The following is a 27,486-nucleotide window of genomic DNA, read 5'->3' on the forward strand; positions in this document are numbered from 1 at the left end:
GGCGAGCCTCTCCCACCTCCGTGGAATCGCTAAGGATGTTCGACTGCCAACTTAGACTTGCTCCCCACAGAGAGCAGACATCCCCCGAGGGCTCCTGGACTGTGAGAGGGTGCAAGTGAGGCTGAGGGAGCCCTCCCCCTCCCAGGTGCACAAATTTCATGCACCAGGCCTCTAGTCTATATATATAAAAGCTTAAGTGACCATTATGACCAGATGACTGGATGACCGGATGGTAGTTATGACAAACACTGACCACCAGGGGGCATTCGCTCAATGCAGGAGCTGCTCCCTAGTGGTCAGTGGCGCTTCCACAGCCAACTTCCCCTGGTTGGCCAACCTCCTGCAGTCCCTCCCCCAGGCCAGCCAGCCCCGATTGGCCCTGATCGGGACTGGGCAAGACGGCCCCAATCGGCCCCGATCACTGGCCAGACTGAGGGACCCACCCGTGCACGAATTTGTGCACTGGGCCTCTAGTATACATATAAGTTCTTTGGTTGGCTCTTCCCACCCCCATTCCCTCTGAGGATTCTCAGTCTGTTGCATCCTTCTATGTTTCTGGATCTATTTTGTCAGGTTATTTTGATCATTAGATTCCACATATAAGGGAGATCATGTGATACATGTCTTTTGCTCACTGGCTTATTTCACTTAGCATAATACTCTCCAGGTTCTTAAGAGAAGAACCAGCAGGCCCACAATCCAGGCTCCCTAAAGACTGTTGCTTTTCCTCAGTCCTCCCAATGTTACCTCTCACCTAACAGTGGGCTGAAGCTACATCTTATATCCAAAGCTTGCCAAAGGGCAGCAGTTAGTTTCAAAAAAATAACTCCTACGTATGTTGTCACATTTCAAGAGTCATGTGGTTCCTGGGACTGCCGGTTCTGGTTACATTATCTGGTCACTGCCACAATTATCCATCAAGCTCATCTGTTGCCAAAATCCGGTTGGGCCCACACAGAACAGAAGCTTCTTCATCCTCCAGGAAACCCTACACATCCTCCAAGGGTCAGAATGCCAGTCATTTTCTGGAAAAACTGGAGGGTGGCTCTCATGTTTAGCATTTAGGATCATCGAAGAAAAGCAAACCTCTATCCCTATATTTCCTAATGCTGCAACACATCTGTATGTTTTTAAGGAAAACCATCACATGATTATAGAGCTAGGTCTTTGACCCTAGAGACACCCCAGTTTGAGTTTCCCCTCCCAGGGGTCCTTTATATAAGTCATCAGCAAGTGATCGATTGTGTGCTCTCGAAGAAAAGGCTCAAAGGGGTCCACAATCACAGCCAGTACTGTTAGAAAATTCACCTCATACTGAATCGACAGATGTCTCCTTATAACTTCAAGCACTTGTTGGCCTTAGTTTTGCCCTTGGGAACTGCATGGAATACGTCTAATTTCTCCTATGAGCTATAACCCAACAAATATTTGAACAATTTGAATAAAGCTATTATGTTCTCCTGAAGTCTTCTCTCTAACCAAGCCAAAAATTCTCCACTGGCTGTATAGCACAAGTTTATCTTCCTCAATTCATAAATAAATCCCACATTTTCCATAAGTTCATCAGAGCCTCATGTTCATCCTTCACAAAAATAACTCCAACAAATATATCTCGATTCCTATGAAAGGACTCTTCTCACATGGCTTGTCAGTGATGTACAATGCTAGACAGTCCCTACTGAGAGGACATCGGGACGATTTGACCAGTGTCTCCCAAGAGGAAAACAAACCAGTGCTAGCTCTCCTGATGGTCCACAGAAAACAGCATTTACGATTTAGAAATAAAAGATACATGCCATATGAAGCAAAGGTAAAAATGCACGGTCCTTGTTGTATTGGGTATCTCTATTTCAGTAACAGTAAAATTAGTTTTCTTGTTGTAAGCTTGAGGACACTTGATCTCTAAACATAAATGTAAGTTAATGAATTAAAAAATGAGTGACTAGGGACTGCGGAGAAACTGGGGGATGTTTAAGCCCCGGTAGAACATTGTTTTTTAGGTCTCTAGATCACACTTCTGAGCCCCTACTCCTCTCCTGTACAGCCATCCTCTCTTCAAATATCATGGGAACTTCTTCCATGAATGGGTGTGAAGCCGGACACCTCTTCTGAACCCCTGAGCCCTGCTCCTTCCCCTCACTGGTCTAGGTAGATCTAAAGCTCAGTATAATCGATATATAATGCACACTTTCCCATAGAGAGCTTCCTGGAATCATATCATGTACTCCAGCCTAAAATATTATTAAAGACCTCAGATCATTTAGAATGTTAGCCCCTTGATCAATCCTCTAAGTTAAAAATTCTATATTGATATAGGACAAATCATGACATAAACTTATGTCAAAGATTTTAGTGAACTCATTAATAAATGAGGGAACTGCTAAGATGTCACAATGGCTTCAAAAAGAGAATCCGAGGAGCAAAGACATACATAAGCATCTCTTTACATATAGATACAAAACCGGTCAACAGGACCATAATCAACTGCATTCAACATTTGCATTTCAATGGGCAAGAATTATTTGCACTATCAGGCTTTTAAAACAATTTTCAGAGTTGTGAAATAGCTCAAAGATAGTAAAAAGTAGAGGTTACTCTGCAGAATGCTATGGACAGAACATTCAGTAATTTCCCCCATTTCAATATAATTACAGTGTAGCAGAATAAGAGATGCATGACTAGTACTTTCCTAGTTGAGGAGAACACCATCTATAAAGGTGTAATGTGGAAGCCAAGTTGTGTGACTAATACTCTGCTCCAGGCTTCTCTCACCTAAGTTACCCAATTGCTCAAAGCTGGCCTGCCCAAAGGCCTAGCTCAAGAACACCTACCTGCTCCTGACCACTTCGCCTCAATCTCGCCTGTTTCTGTTGCTTTGTCTAGGCTGTGCGGCACAGTTTCTATTTGTACATCACTGATCTCCACCTTGAAACCACGGAGACCACTCCACTCTATCTACCTTACATGCACAGCTGCACCTGGTCCTCTATCCTGTCCAGATATTTGTTGGGCAAATCATTGGGAGTACTTCTAAAACTTCTTGTTCTGCTCATAAAACAAAACAAAAGCTATGAGTTCACTGAGTTTAGACTCACGCTCCACACCCTTCACCTCTAGCCTGAAAATAAGCAAAACTTGACCACTGTTTCCCAATAGTTTGGTCTGGAATCCAATGACATTTAAGAATAACACTTAGCGTAACTTGGGAGCAATATTAACCATTTGTATGCCATAAGCGTCTATAGATGCAAGCGGCGGACCTTTTTAAATTAAATTCAAAATATTTTGGCAGTTAATTGGTTAACACTAGACTGCTGAACATAGGGCTTCTCTTGGGCAGGATAGAAACCCTCTGTCATCATACTTAAGATTCACAGTGCTGAACTGAATCTAAAAAGTCATTTGCTTTCCTTTTCATTCATTTACTCATCCAATAAACGTTTATTGAGTTTTATAATGGCCTGGGCACTGTTCTTGATGTTAGACTACATAAATAAGAGAGCAAAGCTCCCTGTTTTGCTTGTTAGTCATCCATGAATACAAGAGGAGACATATGAAAATATGTTTCCAAACTTTAGCATTGAGTTTCTTACAAGATCACAAACTTATTCTGACAATAGGTTCTCAGTTTTTGCAAGTAGAGCTACAAAGAACTGTATTCATTTATAGACTTCACTCCCTCTTCTCATCATGACAAAAAGAAACAGTCAAGTATTATTAACTCCTGATTTTTACTAAACTCCAGTCCTTATCAATGTATCTTCAAAATAAAAATCCAAAGCTCTACTGGGAAAAATGCTTTGAAACATTTCCTCGATAGCATAAAATATTACATTATTTTCTTATTGTCGCAAACTTTATCTACACTGGTAAAAATCATCAAAAATTTCTGAATGACCTGAAATGAAATGTTCGCACATTGAAAATCCGGCTTGCACAGCAGCTCTCAATCAGTTATCATTTTTGTTCTTTCCCCAGATAACATATCCCAGAAAAGCAAGAAAAGAGTACAGTGGGGCCTTGACTTATGAGTGTCCCGACTAACGAGTTTTTCGAGATACGAGCCTCTCGGCCGATATTTTGCTTTGAGTTGCGAGCTAAAATTCGGGTTATGAGCCAGCTTCAGATACCCCACCGCTAGTTGGCGCAGCGAACGTCACAGTGAATGCCACAACATCAGCCCAGCATCACGTGTCTCACTCGTTCACTGTTGATTTGACATACGAGTAATTTGAGTTACGAGTTTCATCACGGAACGAATTAAACTCGTAAGTCAAGGCCCCACTGTACTACTTTAAAGACACCTGGTCTCCTGATGGGAACAGCAGCAATGAAACAGACAAGTGACAATAAGACTTCAAGAGTACAGAAACCAACTGCAATTCTGGAACAGCTCAGGGGCTCAATCTGTTCCAACACCCTCTTCTCTCCTGAAGAGGCCTTGGCTGACTTGAAAGAATTGAAAACTTAAAAGTCACCTGTACAGAATCCTGGGGAGAAATGCATTTCATGTTCCGATATATCTAAAAAATAGTCATAATCCTTACCTAGAATTAAAAACTGAGACTTTACATCCCACTTCCCAAACTATGAGACATTTGTTTTATTTATTAACAAATCATTTCTTTGGCAAAGCACTTCACAGCCTGGAATATGACTGGAGCCTAAAAATCTCAACCAGTACAACTCCAACATCTGAAGGCAATTTTAGATGACAATTCCCCTCATTTTCATGGAAAAGAAAAGAAACATTCTTCAATTATTATTTTCAGAAATGATACAAGCCCACATTCCCTTGTTGCCTGTGACACAAAGTATACAGTGACATAAAACAAATTACTTCTATGTAGCTTGTTAAGAGTCAAGTCTTTGACCCATAAACCACCATGGAGTGCTACAGTCCTCAGTACGATTAGATCAGCTGGTTGGTAAATTTGCATGTCTGGACACACATCACTACCCTTTTGCAGTGTGGAAATCCAATCAGTGATGTCAATGGTCTTTGTTGCCTCACATCTTGCCACCAGATTTTCTGCTACCAGACCAGCTTTTCAGAATGCCGTAAAGCAGGTTTTGATGTTCTGTAACCTACTCTTGGGAAAACAATCAAAGTGTGTTTATGATTTGCAATATAATGCTTAACACGAGGCTATAAAGGGAGGACTTTGGAAAACAGTAATTAAAATAAGAAGAGAATCAGGGGAAACATTAAGCCCACAAAGGCATATTCCATTCACGGAAGCATTCTCAGGATGACTGAAAGATGCTAAGACAGGGCTAACTATCCCCTAGAAGGAAAGTCATAACCTTATTTCTAATTTTAAGCCATCACTGACTCTGTGGCACACTACTCAATTATTGACAGCATTTTTGGCAAAAGGAAATAAAGAAGAAAAGCATCAGTTGGAAGATATCACTGTCTCAGATATGTGAGGGCATGGGGATGCCATCTTAAGACTGCTTAAGTCAAATGTTGTTCTGTACCTCATTGAAGAAGCACAAGGGAATTTTAAGACACTGTAATTTAGAGTTGGTATTCTTCGGTAGCCTTTCTACTGTAACTAGCTTCCAGTTTCACAAAGCATTAGGTTCCTGAAGTATAAGAAATTTGGAGAAGCCCAAATTAGAGGTATTAGCAGTGCATTCTAACTTACACTGGAAGCTCAAAGCTTCTTCCTACTCTGTGGGGAAGAGTGGGGTGTGTGTGTGAAATTCTGAAATGCACCAAGCATAACATAGATGCAACAGTATTAGGTGTGCAAGAGTTATTGTGAAAAAGATGCAGAAATATATATGCATATACTTATTTCATATATATATGTATATATATATATACACACATATATATGTATATATGTGTGTATATATGTGTGTGTATGTGTATATATATATATATATATATATATATATATATATATAAAAAACTCAGAGAAAGTGATTTTGTTTTTCTCTGACATCTTTTCCAAAGATATCAGAAAAAAACTTCCTTCTGTTGATGTCCTTCATAGACCTATCTCCTGGAGATGTGAGGTCAGGCAGGCTTGCGGCATTCTTTCTATGGAAGTAGGTGCCATAGCACTTAGAGAATCTGCAGAGAACTGGGGAGAGACCCAGGAGAAAAGAAGTAGAAAGTATGATACTTACATCCAACTATAATCTAGAAGCAAGAAGAGCCCTCAAAGACAAAGATGGCAAATATTTGCTACATATGACACATTTCCCCATCATGTGTCATGGAAGACACTGCTCATCAGTTACCACACTATTCTTATTGATCCTATTCATAACCTCTAATGCTTCCCAAAGTGCTTCAGGCTTCAACCCCCAATTGTTCAGAGTTAGTAATCAAGATAAACCTTTTTGTCAGCTCTGCTTGAGGTTCTTCATTGTGTGCTCAGTTGACAGGGGAAGGAAGCACAGTCCTAAGGAATACTGAAACAAAGGATGTGCATTGTTCTGGAGTGAGCCCTGTGCTGTGTGTCCCTCAGGGGTCCATTGTTCGGCTGATACCAGACCGGGAGCTACTTCTAGATTCTTGGATGTGAGATATAGTGATATCACTTTCTACCAGTCATAGAGCTATCACTCAGACCACTCGCTCACTGTGCAGACTGCAGATTTGGAAGTGAAAAGGAGTTATGCCCATGTGTTTCAATCCACACAGAGGCAAGGGGCTCAGAGGCCCAAATAGTTGCAATCAGAACCTTGGCTACACAATAGCACTGTTGACAAGTACTCTACGACAAAGATTGAGAGCTCCAAGATAGTCACTGTTCCTCACCCTGCAATTGACAGGAGATGCAATTTGTCCTGTACCTGAGCTCTCAAAAGGAACCTGGTTAAGAATTAAGACTGGGAAGCCAAGGATAGCTGCTCTGCGGCAGCTTAAGACCACTGCCCGCCCCGGGCTTCCACTGAAACCCAGAGCTCCAAGTCTCTTCCAGTGGCTGGAGCCTACACAGGAGTGTTCTCCCCACAGTGCAGCACTAAGGTGATAAGCAGAGTGAAAGCTGTGGGAGGTGCTTCTCTGGCCTCCACTCCAGAGGATAAAACAGAGCTCCACGGGACACACAACCCCATGCTCCCCATGACTCCCCATTAATTGGTTTGTCCAACTAAGAAATTATTTTTTCTCAGCTGTACATTGCTTATTTCAGCTGTACATTGTTTACTTATTTGTTTTTACTGTTGTTTGGATGATTCGAAATGAACACAAACACAGGGTCATTCTCTCCACCCTCTTCCAGCCTGGCGTTCCCTAATTACAAAGAAAGCAAGGCTCTGGATAAAGGGATTACTCAATGAAGAAAGGCAAGTCTGAGGAAACATCAAAGAGAGATGGTATCCACGAAGCACATACATATTCACTGTTTGTACAACGCTATGAAGAAGAAAGCAGCGTTAAGTATCTCTAGACTAAAGAACCAACAATCCCCAAATCCATAAGTTGACTTGTACATAGCTCAGATTTTAGGCCTGAGGGATAGCCAGACAGCAAGTTGCACATCTCAATTTCTTAATATTCGAAGGAATCAAGGAGTATGAAAAAGAAAGGCTTTCACAATTTTATAAGGAGATGCTCGAGATGAAGATGCTGCTGTGTGATTTCCAGCCACAGCTAAGCTGCTTGTTTGGGCGGACGTGCTGATTCTGCACCTGCACCTTAGTCACCGTCAGGGAAGTGGCGGATGCCCCAGAGGAACTTCCTGGCTGGGTGATGGCATACATCAGTCAGGAGCTTGCGAGAGGGAAACACAATTTGCCTGGGGCTGGAACTGAGGGTGTAAAAAGATCTAGAGGAGAGGAAGGATGAACCACACACAGAGCAGTTTCCTTTGCAGTCAAACCAAATAAACACAATGCTGGGTGAATTGTCCATTTTTATGTACTTCTAACACCTTGTATGGCTTGATGGTATTTGAATGGAACGCTTTTCATTTTCTAACCCTTGGGTTTTTCTTTTTAAAATGAACACCTTCTATTCCAGTAACTTTTACTTCAATTTGACTTGCTAAGACATATGGGAGAAAATGGAAGAACTTTAATGACAGTTTCTTGTACCTGAAACATTCAAGCTTATGCCAAGTGATTGATTGATCAGGGTAATGGGAAAATAATTCTCTCCCCTCAGACAGTTGGCAACTAATTTACTACAGGTATAAGTTGTTACAACCACTTTGGAGGCAATTACAGGTAAAATGTTCATATCAAACAACACAGTAATTAGATGTCTAGGTGTCTATCCTAGAGAAATTTTTGAACACATGCACAAATATGTTCATTGCAATACATTTTTAATAATAAAATATTGGAAGTAAGTATTATTCAAAGGGGAATAAAAAAATTAAACCGTGGCATTTTCCTTTAATGAACATTATTATATCACAGTTAAAATAAAGGAATACCATATATTTTTAATTAATCTACATGTGCAAAATAAGGTTAAAGAAAAAAGCCACATACCACCTTCAGAATAGAAGACATCACTGGGATTCAACTATATTAAAATGTTTTACGTCTTTTTAAAAAAATCCAAGGTAAATATGATAAAATGTTGGCATTTGTTAAACATGGGTGTTTATTATATTCTGTACTTTTTTATAAATTTAAAAATTTCATAACAAAAATAATCAACCAGCAAATAATAATTTATCCCATGACTTGAGGTTTGTTAGTTTTTTGCTTTTTTAGAAATTTTAGAAAGTGCCAATTTCTTGGAACCCAGACTGTCTGCTCTGGTAACTAGGTTTAAGACTTCCATCAATAACAGTATCTGCAACTGTGCCGAGACGTTCTTTTATAATCTTAACACTGAAGTTTTGTTTTATTAGCTTAACTTGGAAATCACACAGCTAGATCGCACTATTGAATTTTAATGCTGAGACTTTGAACAAATGTTGTTGCTGAACAGGGCCCTTGTAAATCTGGCTCGCTTCAACCTAATAAGTTACTTATTTGTGAAAATTGACTTGTTTGATGAAACCTCTGTGTTGTATCCTCTCGCTAGCAGTATCTCAAGCCTGAAAAACAGGACTGTATGTAGAACCAGAAGACTCAGAGGGTGTCTACAGTGTTTTAGATTTGTTTGCTTGTCCAAGCACCAAAGAAGAAAGATGGATGTGTTTTGGTTCACTCTGTGGGTGAGTTTGCTTACTGCTTCTGCATTAGTGAAGCTGGGCACTGAGAGTCAACACTTATGAAAACACAAGCTGGAGCTCAGGACCACTCTGGACACCACCAGGCAGGGGTGGTAGCCGGCATGGCTGGAGTGACAGAACTGGGAGGAAAAAATACTCCAAACTGGTGTTATTGAACAAAGGGATTATAGGAAGAGGCAAATAAATACTCATGAACCAAATGCCCTTACTGGAATACAATGTTAGTTTCAGGGCTGCTAGAGGCAGAGGATCCTTAAATTTTGTACTCTAACCTCAAATTTCGTGCTCATTTTGATGGCATGTTTTTGTAATAAAAATAAAGTTAAGAAAAAAAATGAATAGCTAGCTATGAGATTATGCTGCTTAGAGGTGAAAGGGCAAGGTGAAACACGTCTTTAGTGGATTTTGGGGCAGAAAGCTAAAGAAATCTCATCAGGGCCAAAATCACCATGGTTTCAGTCACTGCCTAATAAATGATATTGACAGACTCTGGGTGGTTTACAGATTCACCTTTGTTTTAATGCCTCTGGGTAAGAGCAGAAAGAGAGAGAGGGAAAGAAAAAGGGTCCCTGGGTTAGACAATGAAAAAAGAGCCAGGGTTGTCTTGACAACACAAACACTGGTTTGCATGCACTGTTCAAGTTGGCGAGGCTGAAAGACACCCTTTCTTGTAGGTTTCTGGGTCAGTGAGCCACAGAAGGCCTCTCTCATGGGCAATGTGGCGGGTGGGAGCAAAGTGGGTACCTTTTTGTCCACTTTGTCCCCTATCTGCTGACTAACCTCATTGGCGTGGAGCAGCAGGCCGCTCTGCAATGGCTCCACCTTTCCCTGGATCCTCCTCTGTCTTTGGAGGCAGAGGCAGTGAGAACTGACATGGGCTTCGGTCTGTCCTTGTGACTCCAGCCTATCCTCGTTCTCCCCTAGTTTACATCCGCCTTCCCCCTGTCGTGCCATGCTAGGAGTTCACCCTGGAGTCCCTGAATCATAGAGAAAGACTGGTGGGTCCTTAGGGGGAAGAGTCAGATTGTCGGTGTGGTTTTTATTGGGGCAGCTGCTCTTTACCAATTGCAAGTTGACAATATTTCAACAGATTCTATAGTTTTGCTGGGGTATAACCAGTGAACGTCAGCTTATGTTGAAGTTTCCACCCTTCTCTTCTCCAGGCTGAACAAACCTGTTATTTCAGTCTCCCTCATTCCCTACCCCCACCGCCCCGCCACCCCCAATGTCTTCATTTTACCAAAGTTTAAGCTTCTTTATAGATTTCCTAACAAGCCCTACAAATTGTGTTTAGTAAAGATGAGATTAGGCCAACAGTCTAAACTTGGCCTTTTAAGCACTGGCAAAAGCAACAAAGAACAAAGTACAAATCAAGAGGGAAAGTGTACAGTGCATGCAAACACAGCTCAACTGTTGGAAAAGGAGCCGGTTCTAGATGAGGGGGTGAAAGCATGACAACATCAGCCCTTTCCCAGCATAACCGCTGATGGGTCAGAGTGGCAAAGGAGCTTCTCCCAGTCACATGCATAGACCCTCGGTGGCTCCTTCCTCTGTGCCCCAGAGCCTGTCTGCTTACCCTATAACAAAGCTTAAGGACAAGATCTGCAATTATTTGATTTTATCTGCTTCTCCTACCAGTACCACCCGCTCCAGGAAAATTGACTTATTGGTTAATCATCCTCAGGATCTAGCTCCAGAGAAGGTACTCAATACACATCAGGTGACTCACACATCAACCTGCCCTTCACCAACTGCACTGTTTCATTAAGTGAAGTGCCCGACTCAAAGCTTGCTATTTCTCACCATTTCAATCTGGGATTATACACAAATCCTCATCTCTCAGAGCCAGGAAATATGTGGATGAGGCAAGGAGTTTCAGAAACATAGAGCCTGGAAATTCTTGTCTCCCAACTACTGTGCATTCCTTATCTAGTCTTCAGAGAAATAGAGGGGGAAAGACAGCCCAATCCTACTTCTAATCATTACTACATCTGCCACTTTCTTTAACCTCTTAGCATTAGGAGCACAAATGCCAACTGGAATCTATTATCGGGGTGAAACCTCAATGGCAGGAGACCAAACCAGGTACCTCTCAAGAAGTCTAGAAATAGTGTTACTGAAATCTAGTTGTCTCCCATGTACTGGTTCCCTCTCCCACATCTTGACATCTAGCAAAGTGGGCACTGAAAAAGCAAAACTCACTCTAATGTCTATTGGAATAGCTACAGTGAAGAAAGAAAAGGATGTCTAATTTGTCCTTCCAATCAGATCTTCCAGGTCAAATGCCTAACCATTCATGCTTCCCCTCCCAGCAGACCCACTGCAGGTTCTCTTCAGGGTAGTGGGGACGACCAGAGGACTAACCTACCAACTTTCTTTTTTAGCTGGTTTGTTTGATTGTTTGTGAGGAAACTGATGATTCCTTTTGTCTTTAATTCCACTACTGAGCACATGTTCCTTTAAATCTGTGTTTTGATTAAACCACTCCATCCGTGTACTCCAAACGCAGGAGAGCCTCAACTTTCAAGGATCTGAAGGAAGTGCATCCTGATGACCATACACAATGCAATTTTAATCTGTGTGTGTGTGTGTGTGTGTGTGTGTGTGTGTGTGTGTTCAGTGAAAGAATTCCTTTCTGGGGAGAGGAACAGGGAGGAGAGCCAATTAGGATATGCAAACCAAATAAAAGGACTGCATGTAAAGTATGGGCTGAATTTTCAGTCACTTGTGCTAGATGCCTTCAGAATCAGTACTCTGCACAAATCACAACAGCTGAACTGCAGCCAGGTTGGGTGAGATTCTGGAATGATTTAATTGAGTCAAACAAACTCAGCAGCACAGAAAAAATTCACCTTCTCTAAAGTAAACCTTGAAAGATGCAGAGATGTAATGTGAAGACTACAAAGCCTGTACTTAAGCCTGGGCTTTAGAGATCAGAAATGAAAGGAGGAAAAATTAGGTGCAGTCGTCAAATCCTGATCTTTGCCGCAAAGATCTGGTGTCACTACAGCTAACAGGGTCTAGCCCCGTTCACTTACTTTGCAAACTCAGAAGCTCAAAGAGGAGAAAAAGCATGTTTTTGATACTATGCGGACTGGTTCAGTGCCACAGCTCCCTGTGAAGAGCTGCCGTTAAAGGTACCTGCCTGTGCTGATAAGATTGCTGTCGCCATACTACAGTAGATACACCATTTTGTTTTCTCCTCTCTGAAGACCTACTCCTCACTTTTCCCAGGGTTTAAAAATCATGTTAACAATAAGCAAATACAGCAATGGCCAGATGCCTTTCGTGGTCAGATGGTTCATTGTTTAAAAAGCTTCAGTTTAAAATCCAAAAGATTGTTAACAGATGCAGTTTCTGGCTGGAGACTGGGAAAAACCTCACTTAAACAAAAGAGTATGTTGTGATTGGAAGTAAAAAGGGAATTACCTTTAAAGATAAGAACCACAAACATTTCCTATTTGAAAATACACCCCTTCCCCCATCAAGCCCCACCAACAGGACCTTTCTGGGGATCTTTCATGAAAGTTAAAGAATGTGACAGTGGATGGCTGCGTATGACAAACCATGGCTGATCAACCAGTCCAGTTGTTCCTACAGATCTGTTTGGACTTTCAACAAGGCCACAGCATCCATCTCTTGCTCTCCCCCGGATTACTCAATTAGGCAAAATTCCAATTAGTTTCTTTCCAAGTCTTTTAGACCCAGAAATACTTTTGCTGCTTTCATTTTGGCTCTGGAAATAGGTTTTTCAACCAGAGACTTAGATAGAGAAGTTTGAGAAATGAACACAGAGCTTGATAAGCAGATAGGCACTGCTGGGACTCTAGTCACTCTTGGATGGAAAAGAGCCACTTGGCTGGGGAAGATCTGGCCTCCTCTTCAGTTCCCAGTCCTGTGCACTTTTAAACAGAAAGCCTGCCTTTCACCAACTCCGGTGTCTGTTTCTGTTGGCTTTTGTGGGCCGTTAACCGGTGGCCTCACTATGTGTGAGAAGGTCTGTAATGCCCTGGGTTCTAATCTTGAAAGATGGGAAATGTGAAGGAGCCAAGGGTGGATTGCTTTCCCTTAGCCTTTGGTTTGGCTTGCTAGTGACAAGCCTGATTTGAAAAGGCTACATGAGATGGTTCAAGGAAAATAATCCATCCTCCATATTAAGGATGGCCAACACGGCTCCATTCTGAGATGGCCAACCTGTCCTTCAGGAGGGCACATTCTCGAAAGAGAGGTAAACATCGTGCCATTCTGTGCTCAGGTGCTTGTGTTCTCTCACTCACTGTGTTATTTCCTGATCTATTAAGAGCTCAAAAGGCCCATTTTAGACCAAAGGCATAGTCTAGTTTCAGCAGTGTGAGAAGCTCTAATCAACATCCTTAGTCAAGCACTGCTACTATCCATTGTAAAGTGAGGCAGATCTGTCTGCCCACGGGACTCACTCCCCAAAGAGTTAAAATGCCTTTCCCCCTCGGAGGCGCCATTACTAAGTCACATAAGAAATCCAAGCTGCTGGGCTGAAGCTCGCAGAACTGTATTCTCAAAGATCTGTGCAATGTGGCCAGGTATGCGCAGGAGGGGGCCATCCATCCATCAAGAGTAGGATTTTGAGCCAGTGGCCACATCCATATCCGTACTGCAAAACCCCCTGGAAATTGAAAAATGAGCAGCAGCTGTGAGCCCGAGGTCATTACTATTCTCTAGGGTTTGCCTTTTCTAATCTAAGGGGCAGTAGTTTCCATGATTAACTTTCAATTGCTGTCAAGGGTGTAATAAAATCTGGGAAAGAAGAAAACTTTTCCCTCGGTGAGCTGCTCCCATTTGCCTGCCCTTTCCTTTCCTCCAGTGCATATTTCAATCCCAGCTTCATATTGCTTCCTAATTTTGAGAAAAAACCTGTTTCGGATGAGCCAAAATAGACAATGTCCTCTGTGTACACAGGCACTTGAGGACTTTTTGTTCTCAGTTCCAGGGGCCAGGTCTTTAAGACAGCTGTGTGAAAAGTTCCCTTTTCCAAAGACCTCACTATACATCACTTGCAGAACTGAGCACATTATATTTCATTTTAAAATTCTCTCCGTGTTTTAATTGCCTCCTGAGTCATGACAATCAGTTCAACAGAAGAGAACTTTTCTAGTGGGTAAGATGTGTACAAAGAGGAAGAGGAGAAGGGGACAGATTCATTCACAAACACATCTTCCTGGTTATGACTGAACGGGAACCCTTAAGGCTGAGCTTGGTCTGATCTGATAGTGGCTTGAGGTTCACACGGAGAAGTTACAGCTGGACATATCTCTCAGCAAGGGCCCTGGAACCAAACCCCACACATAGTATAACTGCTCAGGTGGAGAATTGAATGTGCTTCAAAATGTTGACAGTTCAGTTTAACGTAATGATAATTTATGGTTCACTCATCAGTGGTACATTCATTTCAAAGTATCAGAAGCTGGATTATGGAGACGAGTAAAACATGGGGCCAAAACATCAAGTCTGGTTGGAGAGGGGCACCGGCAGGCTCATGCAGGAGAAGGGCTCTGGAGGTTGGCATGCCAGTTACATAGGCAGCAAAGAGGAGCCCGGTGCTAAGAGACAGCACGTGGGCAAAGGGAGGCCCCAATCATACAAGTCACCTGCGAAAAGGCTTCCCTGACTGATACCATGTCTTGAAAAGATGCTGGATTGTTGCAGTTTGCTCTTATTTCCCTGGGACAACAGTGAGTAATCAGCGTGCCCACTGCTTGTTAGACAGAAGTAACATTTTTCCTGGGTGCTGTCCCTGCCCTTCCTCTTACCCCAGCTTGATTCAAGTCTCCATTGGAACAGAGGGAAAGTGGCTAAAGATGGCCATGAGCAGGTTCCAAAAATGGAATGGGAATATCTAAGAATCTGCCAGGGTTTAAAGGACGGCAGGCTGAACTTTACTGCAGAATCTCCAGTCCTCAGGGCGATGCCTACGCCATGGATGCTAGGAAATAGAGCTTTAGGGGTTTTGCTGACAATGTCCATTCTCCGCTTCTGTGAAGGTAAGAGATCCCCCAGCCTTTAAGTGGGAGTGACCACCCAGAATAAAGACTGTGTTCCTTGCAGTGAAGTGTGGCCATCTGCTAACAGTGGAAGGTGGGGGGAATTGGAGTGCATAACTCCAGGGCATGTCCCTAAGAGCGTAGGGGGAAGGTTTTCCTTCTTCCCCTTTCCTCCAGCCTTATTTAGGAATGTGAAATGGCTGGAGAGCCACCACGAGGACAAGGCCTTAGAGATGGTGAAATGAAAAGCTGTTAGAAGGTGGTCACAGAGGATGTGACCCCACAATACTAGCCCTAACCTACCTATACCAGTACATAAACTTTTACATAAAGAGTGGGGGGAGGGGAGGACACTTTGTCGTTGTGTCAGCCAATGTTATTTTGGGTCTCAGTTGTACAGGATTATGAATTAACAGTTACAGGTACAAGGTAGGGAAGTGGTGTCCAGTGAAATGCTGATAAAAACAACATCCAAGGAGTTGTCCCTTTGCTGAAGGTAGCACCAAGGCCACAGCAGAACATGGTCATTCTGGTTTGCACATTATAAACAGCTGTTTGAACTCTGGTGGTGACACGGGAGAGCAAAGGGAATTAAAAATGATAATTTTCCAGTTAACCATATATTCAAGGTATATCTTACCTTTTTCTTGCTACAGTATATCTGCCATTTTTTCTCAGCTGGAAGTGCAAACATAGCCTCCCTGTGTTTGTCTGTGAGGTCAAGTTCATCCTGAGAAGAAAAATAATAATTAGTATTTCAGAAATAATTTGTTATCCGTATGAGGAAGTTATCAGCACCACCAAGGAGAGAGAAAAAACACACACAACATCAACACGCATTTAAATGAACTCAGAAAAAAACAGGAACCTAAGTTAAGGTGCATGTTACCACTATCAAGAAAGTAATCCTGGCACGGAGCTTGGCACCAAGCACAGCACGAGGGATGAGGCACTGCATTTACTGGAGGGTACGGGGAAGTGGGCAGAAGATGGACTGGAGTATCCTGAGCCACATGCACTGCTGCAGAGAGTCCATTGATCAGTAAAGGCAACAGGCACTAGAGTTTGGAAGGATTAATTGTATTACAGATCAGGGTTTGCTAGGGATGGCTCCGTAAACACTGAGTATCAGGCTGGGCCCTGAAGGATTTGGACGTGATAAGAGGAGAGAAAGAACAGAATCAAAGGCAGGGGTGGGGTCACACACTTGGTGTGTTTGGGGGACACACACCAGCTTGGCTGAAGCACTGGGATTATGCAAAGCATCATCACACAACAGCTTTGAGAGGTAGAGAAACCAGTTTGTGGAAAGTCTTAAATGCCAGGCTAAGGAGTTAATTGTCCTGGCCAAGGAAAGCCGATGAAGGGATGAAGGTTCCGAGCAAGGGGGGGACATCTTCATCACCATAAATTCCACTGACATTTATTCAGTACCTTCCATGCCAAGCATGGTGCAGGCATTTTCTCATTTCGTCTCAGAGCAACCCTAAGAGTCCCACTCATTATCACATCCTCATTGTAATAATAATCCCTGTTTAATACAGTCGAGAGAACTTGAGGCAGAAGACTGGGTAAGTAATTTGCTCAAGACCACACACCTGGTAAAGGAATGGCTGGGTTTTCAGCCCAGAGCTGTCTAACTCCAGAGCCCAGACTCTTGGCCTCTCAGACCAGTGTCTGGAAACATTAACTTTACAGTGGTGTGCAGCTTAGATTGGACACTGAGGAAAGGCAATTTATAAACATCCATAACTAATGAATAACAACAATGGGATAATGAATATAAAGTGCTTAGAGGAAAGTTCTTGGCATTTGATAACTCAATCCATGGTCAGTATTGAGCATTTGGCCCATTGTTATTCTACAGGGAAAGTTATCTAGTTGAGCATGGCAGATTGGTGGGCCTAAGACTTATAAAAAGATGTTATAAATTAATGCACAATTAGGCTTAGATCCTTGAGGAGTATAAACAGTCCCCATTCTGAATGCCTTTGGTGTATATCGGCAATTCTGCGATGCATGAACACTGACTTCCTATTTCATACTCGCACCCCATTTCATCATCAAGTCCTATTATTTCTTCCTTAAAAAGTCTCATGATTTTCCTTTTTTTCATTTCCAATGAAACCACCCAAACTTATGCTCTAATAACCCCTCCCTCGGCTTCTGGCAATAGCCTCCACATGTTCCTCCTTGCCCTGCACTCCTTCCCACAGCAAGGCTAGAACTCATCAAGAAATGAATTCTCAAACTTGAGCCAGCACCAGCATCACCCAGAGGACTCCTTGCATCACTGATCGCCCAGTGTTTAGGACTGAGCAGGTGGGAGGTTGCCACCACCTTAAAAACAGAGCACCTGTGCTGTTTTGAGCTCTTGATTCAAAAACTTCGTTCGCTCCACATTACCTACAAAATGAACCATGCATTCCTCAGTTGGCCCTGACGGTCTTCCATGTATAACCCCATGTACTTTGCCAGGCTTTGCTTCTGGTTATCCCCTGATGCTCTGTCTTGTTAACACCCATATGTACTACCAGGGCCTAGCCACTCAGGGCCTGATACAGGCCCACTTCCCAAGGAAGTTCTTAATCTTATTAAACTTCTACTTCCTCATCTCCAGGGTGGGCATATCATTTCTCTTACAGGGCTTTTGTGAGGATAAGAAACACCAATTAAGCATGTAGCAATGCCTGACGGAGGGGGAGGGGGGCAGTGGGGGCAACTGTACTGTTGTTATTTCTTTCAACATTTAAACACATCTTCTTTAACAAGGTAAACAGCCCTGGCTGATGTTGGTTGGAGCATCATCTCGTACACCAAAAGGTAGCAGGTTCCATTCCTGGTTAGGGCACATACCCAGGTTGCTGGTTCCAGCCCCCATGGGTGTGCGTGTGTGTGGGGGGAGGAGAGCGGGGGCGGGGGGGGGGGATGGGGGGTGATAGATGTTTCTCTCTCTCTCCTCCCCCACCTCTCTCTGTTCATTTCTCTGGAATCAATAATACTAACAAAAAAAAGGTAACAGTTAAGTCACTAAAACACACCCACATGCTATTATATACTAACTATAAAAAAGCTAGTTAAGAATTTCAACAATGAACAACGAGGGAAAGAACAGTATTTAGAGAAAGTTCCACTATGAGGGAACATGCTAAAAATGTTATAATTTTGGCATGCAACTATTATATATGTGAAGTAATTATTTTTCTTCCTTCCTTTCTTTTTTAATTTCCTGTAAGTCACACACCTGCTTTCATCTATTGATGAATGAGGAAAATAATGGTGACATAAATCACTTCCCAACAATTAGGATTACTTGGGGGGAAGGGGGTCAGGTTAGTTATTCTAACAGCTTGATAATCTCGTGCCTAGTTTGGGGAAAGGTTTGTGATTTTAAGAGAGCGAACAGTGTTATTCATGTTACATCCTTTACTACACTACGGCACTGTGTTTTTGCTAACTGAGCTGAGGTGCAAAGAAATGTGAATCCTAAAATCTAAATATTCAGAGCAAAGGCTATGAATAGTACCACGTTTTGCTCTTATAGGTAGAAAACTTCTGCTTCTGCTGTGACACCGAAATGACCAATTTAGAATTGAGAGAGCACAACTGAACAAGGACTTAGGAGCAGATGGTTTCATGCAAGAAGTGAATTTTCATAAAATAAATTAAAAATTGCTATAGGGTCTCTGGATATAATTTTAGATTACAGTAAAAAAAAGGGAAGGAATTAATGGATACTGGTAATAGTAACGACTAGCAATTAGTGAGCACATTCTGTGTACTTAGTATTAGAATTTTATATGAATTAATTTAGTTTATCCTCACAGCAATCCTATTAAGTGGGTAATATTACCTCATTTTCCAGGAAGCTGAATTCAGAGAGATTAAGTAGCTTGCTCAAGGTAACAAAGGTGGAGGAGGAACTTGAGTCTAGACTGTCTGGTTACAGAGCCCATATTCTTAAGCACCAGAACCTGTTCATTCTATCGATCATTCAACAGGTAGGCAGAATCACAACGCTGATGCAAATATGAAAATGCATGCTGTCTGTTAGCAGAAGGAGGAGAATTTTGTTGTCAGACATCCCTGAGTTCCAGGTCTGGCTCTATGGGTTGTGCAACCTTGAACAAGTGACTTAACCTCTGAATTTCAATTTCTTCTCCTGAAAAATTAGTGATAGTATATGTCTGACAGTTATCTCAAGGATTCATTCATGCAACCAAAAAAGTATTTCTACTAAATGACAGGCATTGTGCTAGGTATAGAGGACAAAATGGTATCACAGAGCTCAGATTCTTGAGCAGGCAGAAGGGAAATCAAATATCACATGATGATCACACGGGAAGCTGAGCTTCAAGGGCCCACTTATTTGGGGGAAAGGTGGGGCAGTGAAGGTTGTTCCAGGGAAGGAAAGTGAGAGCTAGCTGAGAGATGGCTAGGAATTAATAGGTTAAAAAAAAAGCACTGCAGACAGTGAACAGCAGCAGCCTTGAGGGCCACTATGAACTTTTGTTCTTTATCTTAAGAGCACTCAGGCCATTGGCAGATTCTGAGCAAGGAAAGTGACAGAGATTAAATTAGACAATAACTGGGGTGCCTAGGCACAATGCCCAGGATGCAATAAGACCCCCACCCCTCCATTCCAAAACTTTCTGTGCTCTGACTCATTCTATTTTAGTAATATGGCTGAATCAAGCATGCAAGACTCAGACATTATCACAGCCCTAGAGATCAATCAGCACTTACTCGCTGACCATGGCCAGACATTATAAAGAATACAAAAATGATCAACAGACCCTGATTTTATGGAATTTAGAATCTAGTTAGGAAGACAAGATGACAGAAGGCTTCAACAGGTCCCTTTCTTTTCAGGATAAAGTCCAAATTCCTTAGCTGATAGGTGTAGACCCTTCATCATATGGCCTTTGACAACCTGCCCCACCTCACCTCATCTTCATCCAACAGCACCACATTTTAGGATTTTTGATCACATGCCCACTTGTTTTGGGGGCTAGCAGTTAATAAATGCAAAGATAAACAAAACAAATTTAGGTTCTGCCACTACACATTAGACTTGTATGGCCTAGCTCCATTCATTGGCCATAGAATTTTTTTTCATGTTATTAGATATTTTTTAAAGTTGGCTGAAGGAAAATGACTTAGCGAGTGATGAAAGGAGAAACACTTTTGCCAAGTATCATTCCTCTCTACAGAAAGTTCAAGTTTCTGAAAAACCAACCAACAAAACCCTTCTTCTTGGAGAAGAGATTAATTACATTTGTCATATCTCTATAAAATTATTTGTAATATCTTAGAGGAAAGGTATTAATTATATATAAATATATATATGTTATTAAAAAGAAAGGAACTTGAAGAGAAGCCCAGCTGTGGGAACTAAAGTCCTAGGCTTCATCCCTAACAAAGCACATTATTAAGCCCTACCTAAAAGCTTCCGAAAAGCTTCGGGACAAAGAAATCTCACTAGTCCTATACCCTGGAGTAAGCAGGCAGCTCTATTGAGAAATCTACATAAATCAGAAAACAATTAGCACAGTACAAACAAATCTCAGGAAATGGACTGATTTGCTAGATAAAGCAAGGGAAGGAATTTTGAAATAATATACAATAAGGGTCTTGAATGAGTTGAAAACTTCTTTTCAGTGATGTGAACTAAATAAAAAATTGGATTATTTATAAAACCTCCAAAGCAATATTAAAAGCATTCATTCCTTGAAAACCTACCAAATCAATAAATTTCAGTGAGCTAACAAGTAAGTTTCTAGCTACCAACAGAAAGCTCTAATAAAGAAATTCAGGATTTCTATTTCCAATGAGTTAAGCTAATTCTTTATATACATACCAATACATTCACAGGTAGGAGGACCTGTAATTAATGCTGGGGGAATGGAGAAGAAAAATGAGAGGGAGAAGCTAAGATAGGCCCTTGGAGTCACCTGACAATCAACTCATTGTTTTGTGTTTTTGGTGGTTTGAGTTTTATGTGTGTTTTACTTTTTAATGGTTCTTGACAAGGTAAGCATCTATCTGACTCAATGTAGAGAGCTCACAGAATTCCTGATCATATTATTACTCAGACAAGGCTCACTTCTCTCCTTCAAATTAAATATACCAAGTATTTGCTCACAGCAAACAAGCCCTATTTGCCCATCCTAACCTGACCACATGCCAAAGTTTTCCCACATGCCCAGCAGGCAGCAACCCTCGGGTTCACCTCAAATACACCCCACCACTAATTGGCAATGCCTGCCTTCTCCAGATTTAACCCTCTCTCCCATCCTACAACTCAACATTATCAGAAACAAGTCAAACCTTTGAAGGGGCAAGTGACCAGACCTCAAGTCATATAACACGGTGATAAATACCATCGGGGGAAAAGGCCAGGCAAGGCATATGGCGGGCTGAAAGGTGCCACTTTGGCAGTATGGGGAAAATGTACTATTAGGCTGTGATAATTCATTAAATTTATGAACATCCAACCCCACCACAGCAAATGACCATCACATCCAAGAGCTGTGAATTGCCAACATAGCTCTTAAAATTTAACCACAATGACCCTGAGAACAGTATTTTATCTTCTCAGTGATAGTTTGGAATCTGAAAGTTAAATAAGATTTTTGTCATACTAAATAGAGGTACACTCCGTGAACTATTAGCTGCTCCTACCAGTTAAGAAAGACATAAATGGAAAACAACAGAGTTTTAAACTTCAAAAGGGATGTGTACACACAGAGACCAAACCTTACAGGTTTTCAGCCTGTAAGATTTCTGCCAACATTCTTAGTCATTACACAAAATACCACAACATGACTCACCACCACCTACACAGTAATGTTCTGTGTCTGATAGACATCTCTTCCTTCAATATAGAAAAATAAAACTTGAGAAATCCCACAGGCAAAGGCTGACTTAATAGAAATAAGTTTTGGTTTCTTACTACCAATGATGGGTGTTTTATACTATTTTTCTTCCTGCTTTTAATAGTAGGCAATGCAAACTATACCCAATTTGTTAGACAAAGTCTGCTCTAACCCTGTAGGTTTCTTATTTAGGTTCTTTGTGTATTTCAACTAGAAACTCATCAGAGTAACTTTAAATTAGTCTGCCTTGCCAGCAGTTTTCTAGTAGTCTAAAATAAATGTTCTAAATATATGTTAAAATCATCTTTCAATATCCATCCAGTCACCCCAATTTCCAGTTTTTACACCTACAATCTAGTACAGCTTCTGTTGACAAGGCTTAATTGAGAGGATTTCTAAGCAGTGTTTTCCTAATTAAATGGAGGGATTTTGTCTCCTGGGACACAGACCCAGCTGTAAAGTGACAGATGAGAAATCAGTGGTTGCCAATTGTGAAGCCAACTCTACACACACATCCTGCCTCAGTGATACCAGCACTGCTCCTGCCAGCCCCTCCACACCTGCTCAGCATGCCCTCCAGAGACATGTTTGGCAGCTTAGGTAACATCTTTAAGTTTTAATCATGTCAAAAGATACCTAGTACAACGAGTCTCTTTCCACATTGCATCTATTTATTTATTTTACCATGTAATATATGGTAGAGATACTGTTAAGGACAGCAAATATTTCTTCAACATTATCACTCTTATCCTTTTAATCTGCCAGCCACTTTGGTGCTCCCATAGTAAGTGACCTTCAAATGAAGATGAGCAAAGAGAATGACAATAGGTGATGGGGTGCAGGAAGAGTGCAGGGACCAGCCGAAATCTGTCACTTTTACTTTGATAATAATCCAAAATACAAACCCAACTGCTGAAAGAAGCATGCATTCATTCAAATACTCAGGAGCATCTCATGTGCTAGCCTTCAGGAATGAGTCATTCATCCATGCCACAAGCATTTCCTGAGCACTTACTCTGGGCCAGGCACTGCTCCAGGCCCTGGGAATCCTGAGGGTATAATAGGCAAATACAAAGCCTGTGTGCCATTCTCCTCTCTGAAGATGCAAGGGTGCATATTTACAGTGAATTGGACATAATGTGTGTCCCCATGGGAACAAACTCAAACTGTCTGATTGTTTAGATGATGGCAAAGGACAGCTGACTTTTTCTTCTACATCCAAGAAATGCCCATCTTTCCTGAAAACAACTAGAGTGAGCTTTCAGTCATTTGGTTTAGTTTAGTTTTTAAAAATTACACTGTGTAATGAAATAAATAACTAGCAGCTGTAGGATGTTTCTAGTGGATTTATTTAACATTAGATAAAAGGGAAAAATGCAACTTTCTCAGGGATCTGGTTTTAAAAAACACACATGAGCCAGAAAATTATAACTAAAAGATGAAGCTGTTACTGAGCTCCTATAATATGCATGAATAAACAGTTTTAATTTCCAGAGGAATTCTGGGAATTAAAGGTGGGGGAGGGGAGAATTCTAAGCATAGCAAATAAAAATAGGACTAAAATACACCATCCACATATTGGGTATTTACCTTCTACAGGTGACATATGTTCTGTAAAAGTAAATGATGTTTAGATGATTCCTAATGCATCAGTATATGTTCTCATGTGCAGTTATTTGTAGAAACTACCAGACTGTTCCAGCTGTTACTGAAACACATTTTCAAAATGACACTTGAAAGATTACCTAAACCACACTACTTATGGAGATCCATTTTTTTCTCCCAGTCTTTTAAATATACTGGTTTATATGGGGGGCATGTAGAGAGTTGGAAAGTCAGGACAGTGTGTTGACTCTGTGTAATTTGTACATGGTAGCCTGAGGATTAAGTTAAATAATCAGATTTTTTTTTTTTTTTAAATAATCAGATTTTAAACTGTAGCCAAAAACCAAGTAGGTACATGCTGCTCAGAGTCTCTTTTAAGACTCATAGTAATGAAATTCATCAGGGCAAATGGGACAACCATTTTCTTAATAACATTATTAAGTTCAGAGATGACTTTGAAGGATTTGTATTTAAAAAAAAGTTTCTTACCTCCATCTCTTCAAGCTCCCCCCTTTTCAATCATTTAAATTAAGCACCCAGAAATAAAGGTAATGATGGATAACAAAGTATGCAACATGCAGTCAAAATCTAAATTTAACAGCTGTAGTAAATGACAATTGGAATGATCTTCGTGCGATAAAATATAAATTTAAGACTACAAGGAATAAAATGGTTTTGGGGTTTTAACTTAAACTTGACTGCATTTGGTTAATGAATCAGAGGACAAGAAAGAAGCTTAAGAAGCCATGTTGACCATCTTACTATCTCTAATCAGACTTTGATTCTGAACCACCTATTCAGGGGTCCTCAAACTTTTTAAACAGGGGGCCAGTTCACTGTCCCTCAGACCGTTGGAGGGCCAGACTATAGTTTAAAAAAAAACTATGAACAAATTCCTATGCACACTGCACATATCTTATTTTGAAGTAAAAAAAACAAAACGGGAACAAATACAATATTTGTATTTGCATGTGGCCCGCGGGCCATAGTTTGAGGACCCCTGACCTATGTCAACAACAGCACCCTGTACCACAGCCATCAGTTGACCTCAGGGCCAAAGTAACTTATTTATCAAGTTCTGGGTTTGGGATCGTTTTTTGTCATATTTAAATTGACTGTACATTGGCAGCAGCTCACATCGACTTCATAGGAATTTTAGCACTTCAGCCCATATCTACATTCCCCCTTCCCTTTGTGATATACTGCATATTTCCATGCTGTTCTAAATATTTTTCTATGTACTCATCGAGTTGATTTATCCAAAAATGCCACAGTGTTAAGAGGAGATCTATCCAACATTTTTTTCTTCTCTGTCAACTAAGCAAGTCCTTTATCTAAATAGAATTTTTTCTTTTGACCTTTATAGGTTTATCAAATAAAGATAATTTGTAACCTCATAGAAGTAGAACAATTTTCATATCAATTCCTTCATTAGACCCTGATTTTTAGCTTCCAGACAACTGAAACTTTGAGACTATTCTAGTTATATCTTTGAAGCCTGATTTCCTCTGCTTAATTGCTGAGCAATCCTTCACATCCTAATTAAGAAACAATGGATTTAAATTATGGCTCCTTACAACCAGTTTCTTTTTTCTTCAATCAGGTTAAAATTGTATGTTCTTGCTACCCAATCTTTTCATCTTTCTGGGAGACAGTGAACTGAATAATAGCTCCTGTAAGAAACTTTCTATTCTTTTAATATATATATTATTTCAGAGAGGAAGGGAGAGGGAGAAATAGATAGAAACATCATTGATAAGAGAGAATCATTGATTGGCTGCGTGTTGTATGCCCCCCACTTGGGATCGAGACCACAACCTGGGCATATGTCCTGACCAGGAAACCTCAACTTCCTGGTTCATAGGTCAACGCTCAACCACTGAGCCACACCAGCAAGGAAGAAACTTTTTATTCTTAATCATGGTCTTAGTATAAAAGGAAAGTTAAAAATAAAGAGATAAAACATGTTGAAACTATTAATCAATTCTGGTGAAAATGGAAGACTTTTTTTTTTATTTTTTATTAAAGAGGGCTTAAAATAGCCCTAGAAATAATAATAAAATATTATGTTGGAAGCCTGAGAAGATGGGTAACAATTTACATGGCTAGTAAAAGAACAAAATTTGTATGCTGGTAAATCCAGGAGACTAATTTGGATTCCTATAGTTTCTTTCATACCAAAGTGACTTCAGAATATGCTGAAAAAATGAAGAGATTACTGATGTAGGTCCCCAAGGGAGTTCACGTGGCATAGCTTACCTTGGCTGTGAATTCATCTAACTCTGATACATCAACTAAATTCATTCCTTCTATCTTCATTTCTCAAATTGTATGCTGGCTACAATGTTAAGAATGTCCTCAGTACTTAATAAAATGGACCTACAGTAAGTAATTATATTTATGAAGATACAAATCTTGCCATCATCCTACAGTATCCGTCATCACTACCTTCCTCATTGAGATTGTAACTTCTGTTGACAATCCTCAATAGTATAAATGGTGGTTTTATGACCGGTAATGAATTTCTTAGTAAGTTTTTAAAAAATATTTTAACATTTCCTGAAAGGCACAACACTCTATATATTATCCCAGAACATGAGACCCATTGGCCAAATAAATGGCGGACTAAGAACTGGCAGATTAACAACAACAACAACAACAAAAAAACCATGGAACACTAGCTAGTTTGGCTCAGTGGGTAAAGCATCGGCCTGTGGACTGAAGGGTCCCAGGTTCGATTCTGGTCAAGAGCACATGCCTGGTTGTGGGCTCGATCCCCAGTAGGGGGTCTGCAGGAGGCAGTCAATCAATGATTCTCTCTCATCATTGATGTTTCTATCTCTCTCTCCCTCTCCCTTCCTCTCTGAATCAATAAAAATATATTTCAAAAAAACAACATGGAAAATGGAACTGGTATTATTTTAGGCTTAGGAAACTTGGGGGCATACTGAGTATTATTTTCAACTTGCTATAAATTCACAGTGATGTACAGCATGTTTCCCTCTAATCAGTTGTAAAATGGATTCCAGGTATACGACGGTGTGTTGTAAGACATGTGATTTACCATAGTACACTTCAAAAATAATAACCAGACTTGTCTGATTTCTCACCTAAAATCTCACCAGGAAAAGCAGTGGGACATGATCTGTTTCACAAGGCAAAAGAGCAGAGGAAACCTGAGAGGAGAAATCAAGTCCAATATCATTGTTCCCAGAGAATATTCTGTAGGAAACCCTTAGTCCATCAACTCCTGATGTATGCAGGAGTCTATGCACTGAATAGAAAAGGGAAAGGGAACTTCTAGTAATTTTATTTCAAAATTAAAGTAGCCAGAGGAGGTATGAATTGTAACAAGAAGGCATTTCACCTCAACAACTGGACTCAAAGGAAACACACTCAGAATCTACTCTGGAAGATATAACACCTTTCGCTAAACTTACCAAAATTTCACAGAGAAGGCAAAAAGCAATCATTATATTTTGTAACATAACCAGATAGCAAAAGACTTTGGTATATTTAGTTCACTGAAAAAAAAACGTAATTTCTTTTTTTTTTTTAAAGCAGAGGTACTTTCCTCTGGTTCAGAAGAAGTCTGAGATAAATAATTTAAGCAACAATACAACCACCCCATCTCCCTTTCCAGGCTTGCCTCTCAGAGCCCCCAGTGCTCACAGCCTCCTATTTCATGCTCCATCTCTATGAACCTTCATCTCCTTGAGTCTCCCACACTTTCTCTCACCTCCCAGCACTTATGCATGCTGTTCTCATGGTCAGTGGCACTCTTATCTCTCCTCTTTGTCTCAATAATTCCTTCTTGATTTTCATGTC

At 40.9% G+C, this 27,486-nt stretch overlaps 1 protein-coding gene across 3 annotated transcripts in view; it reads right to left on the reverse strand.

Annotated features, from left to right (window-relative positions):
• The window catches only part of DAAM1 (dishevelled associated activator of morphogenesis 1), a 160,609-nt gene that overhangs the window by 61,396 nt on the left and 71,727 nt on the right, over positions 1-27,486 (reverse strand). For all 3 annotated transcript variants that reach the window (XM_070419025.1, XM_070419015.1, XM_070419033.1), the window contains exon 3: positions 15,816-15,905. In XM_070419025.1, coding sequence (XP_070275126.1) covers positions 15,816-15,905 — 90 coding nt within the window. The remainder of the gene's footprint in view (positions 1-15,815; positions 15,906-27,486) is intronic.

The sequence above is a fragment of the Myotis yumanensis genome, unplaced genomic scaffold (genome assembly GCF_028538775.1).
Source record: "Myotis yumanensis isolate MYYU_CA2020_CCGP unplaced genomic scaffold, mMyoYum1.0.hap1 SCAF_1, whole genome shotgun sequence".
Lineage (NCBI taxonomy): Eukaryota > Metazoa > Chordata > Mammalia > Chiroptera > Vespertilionidae > Myotis > Myotis yumanensis.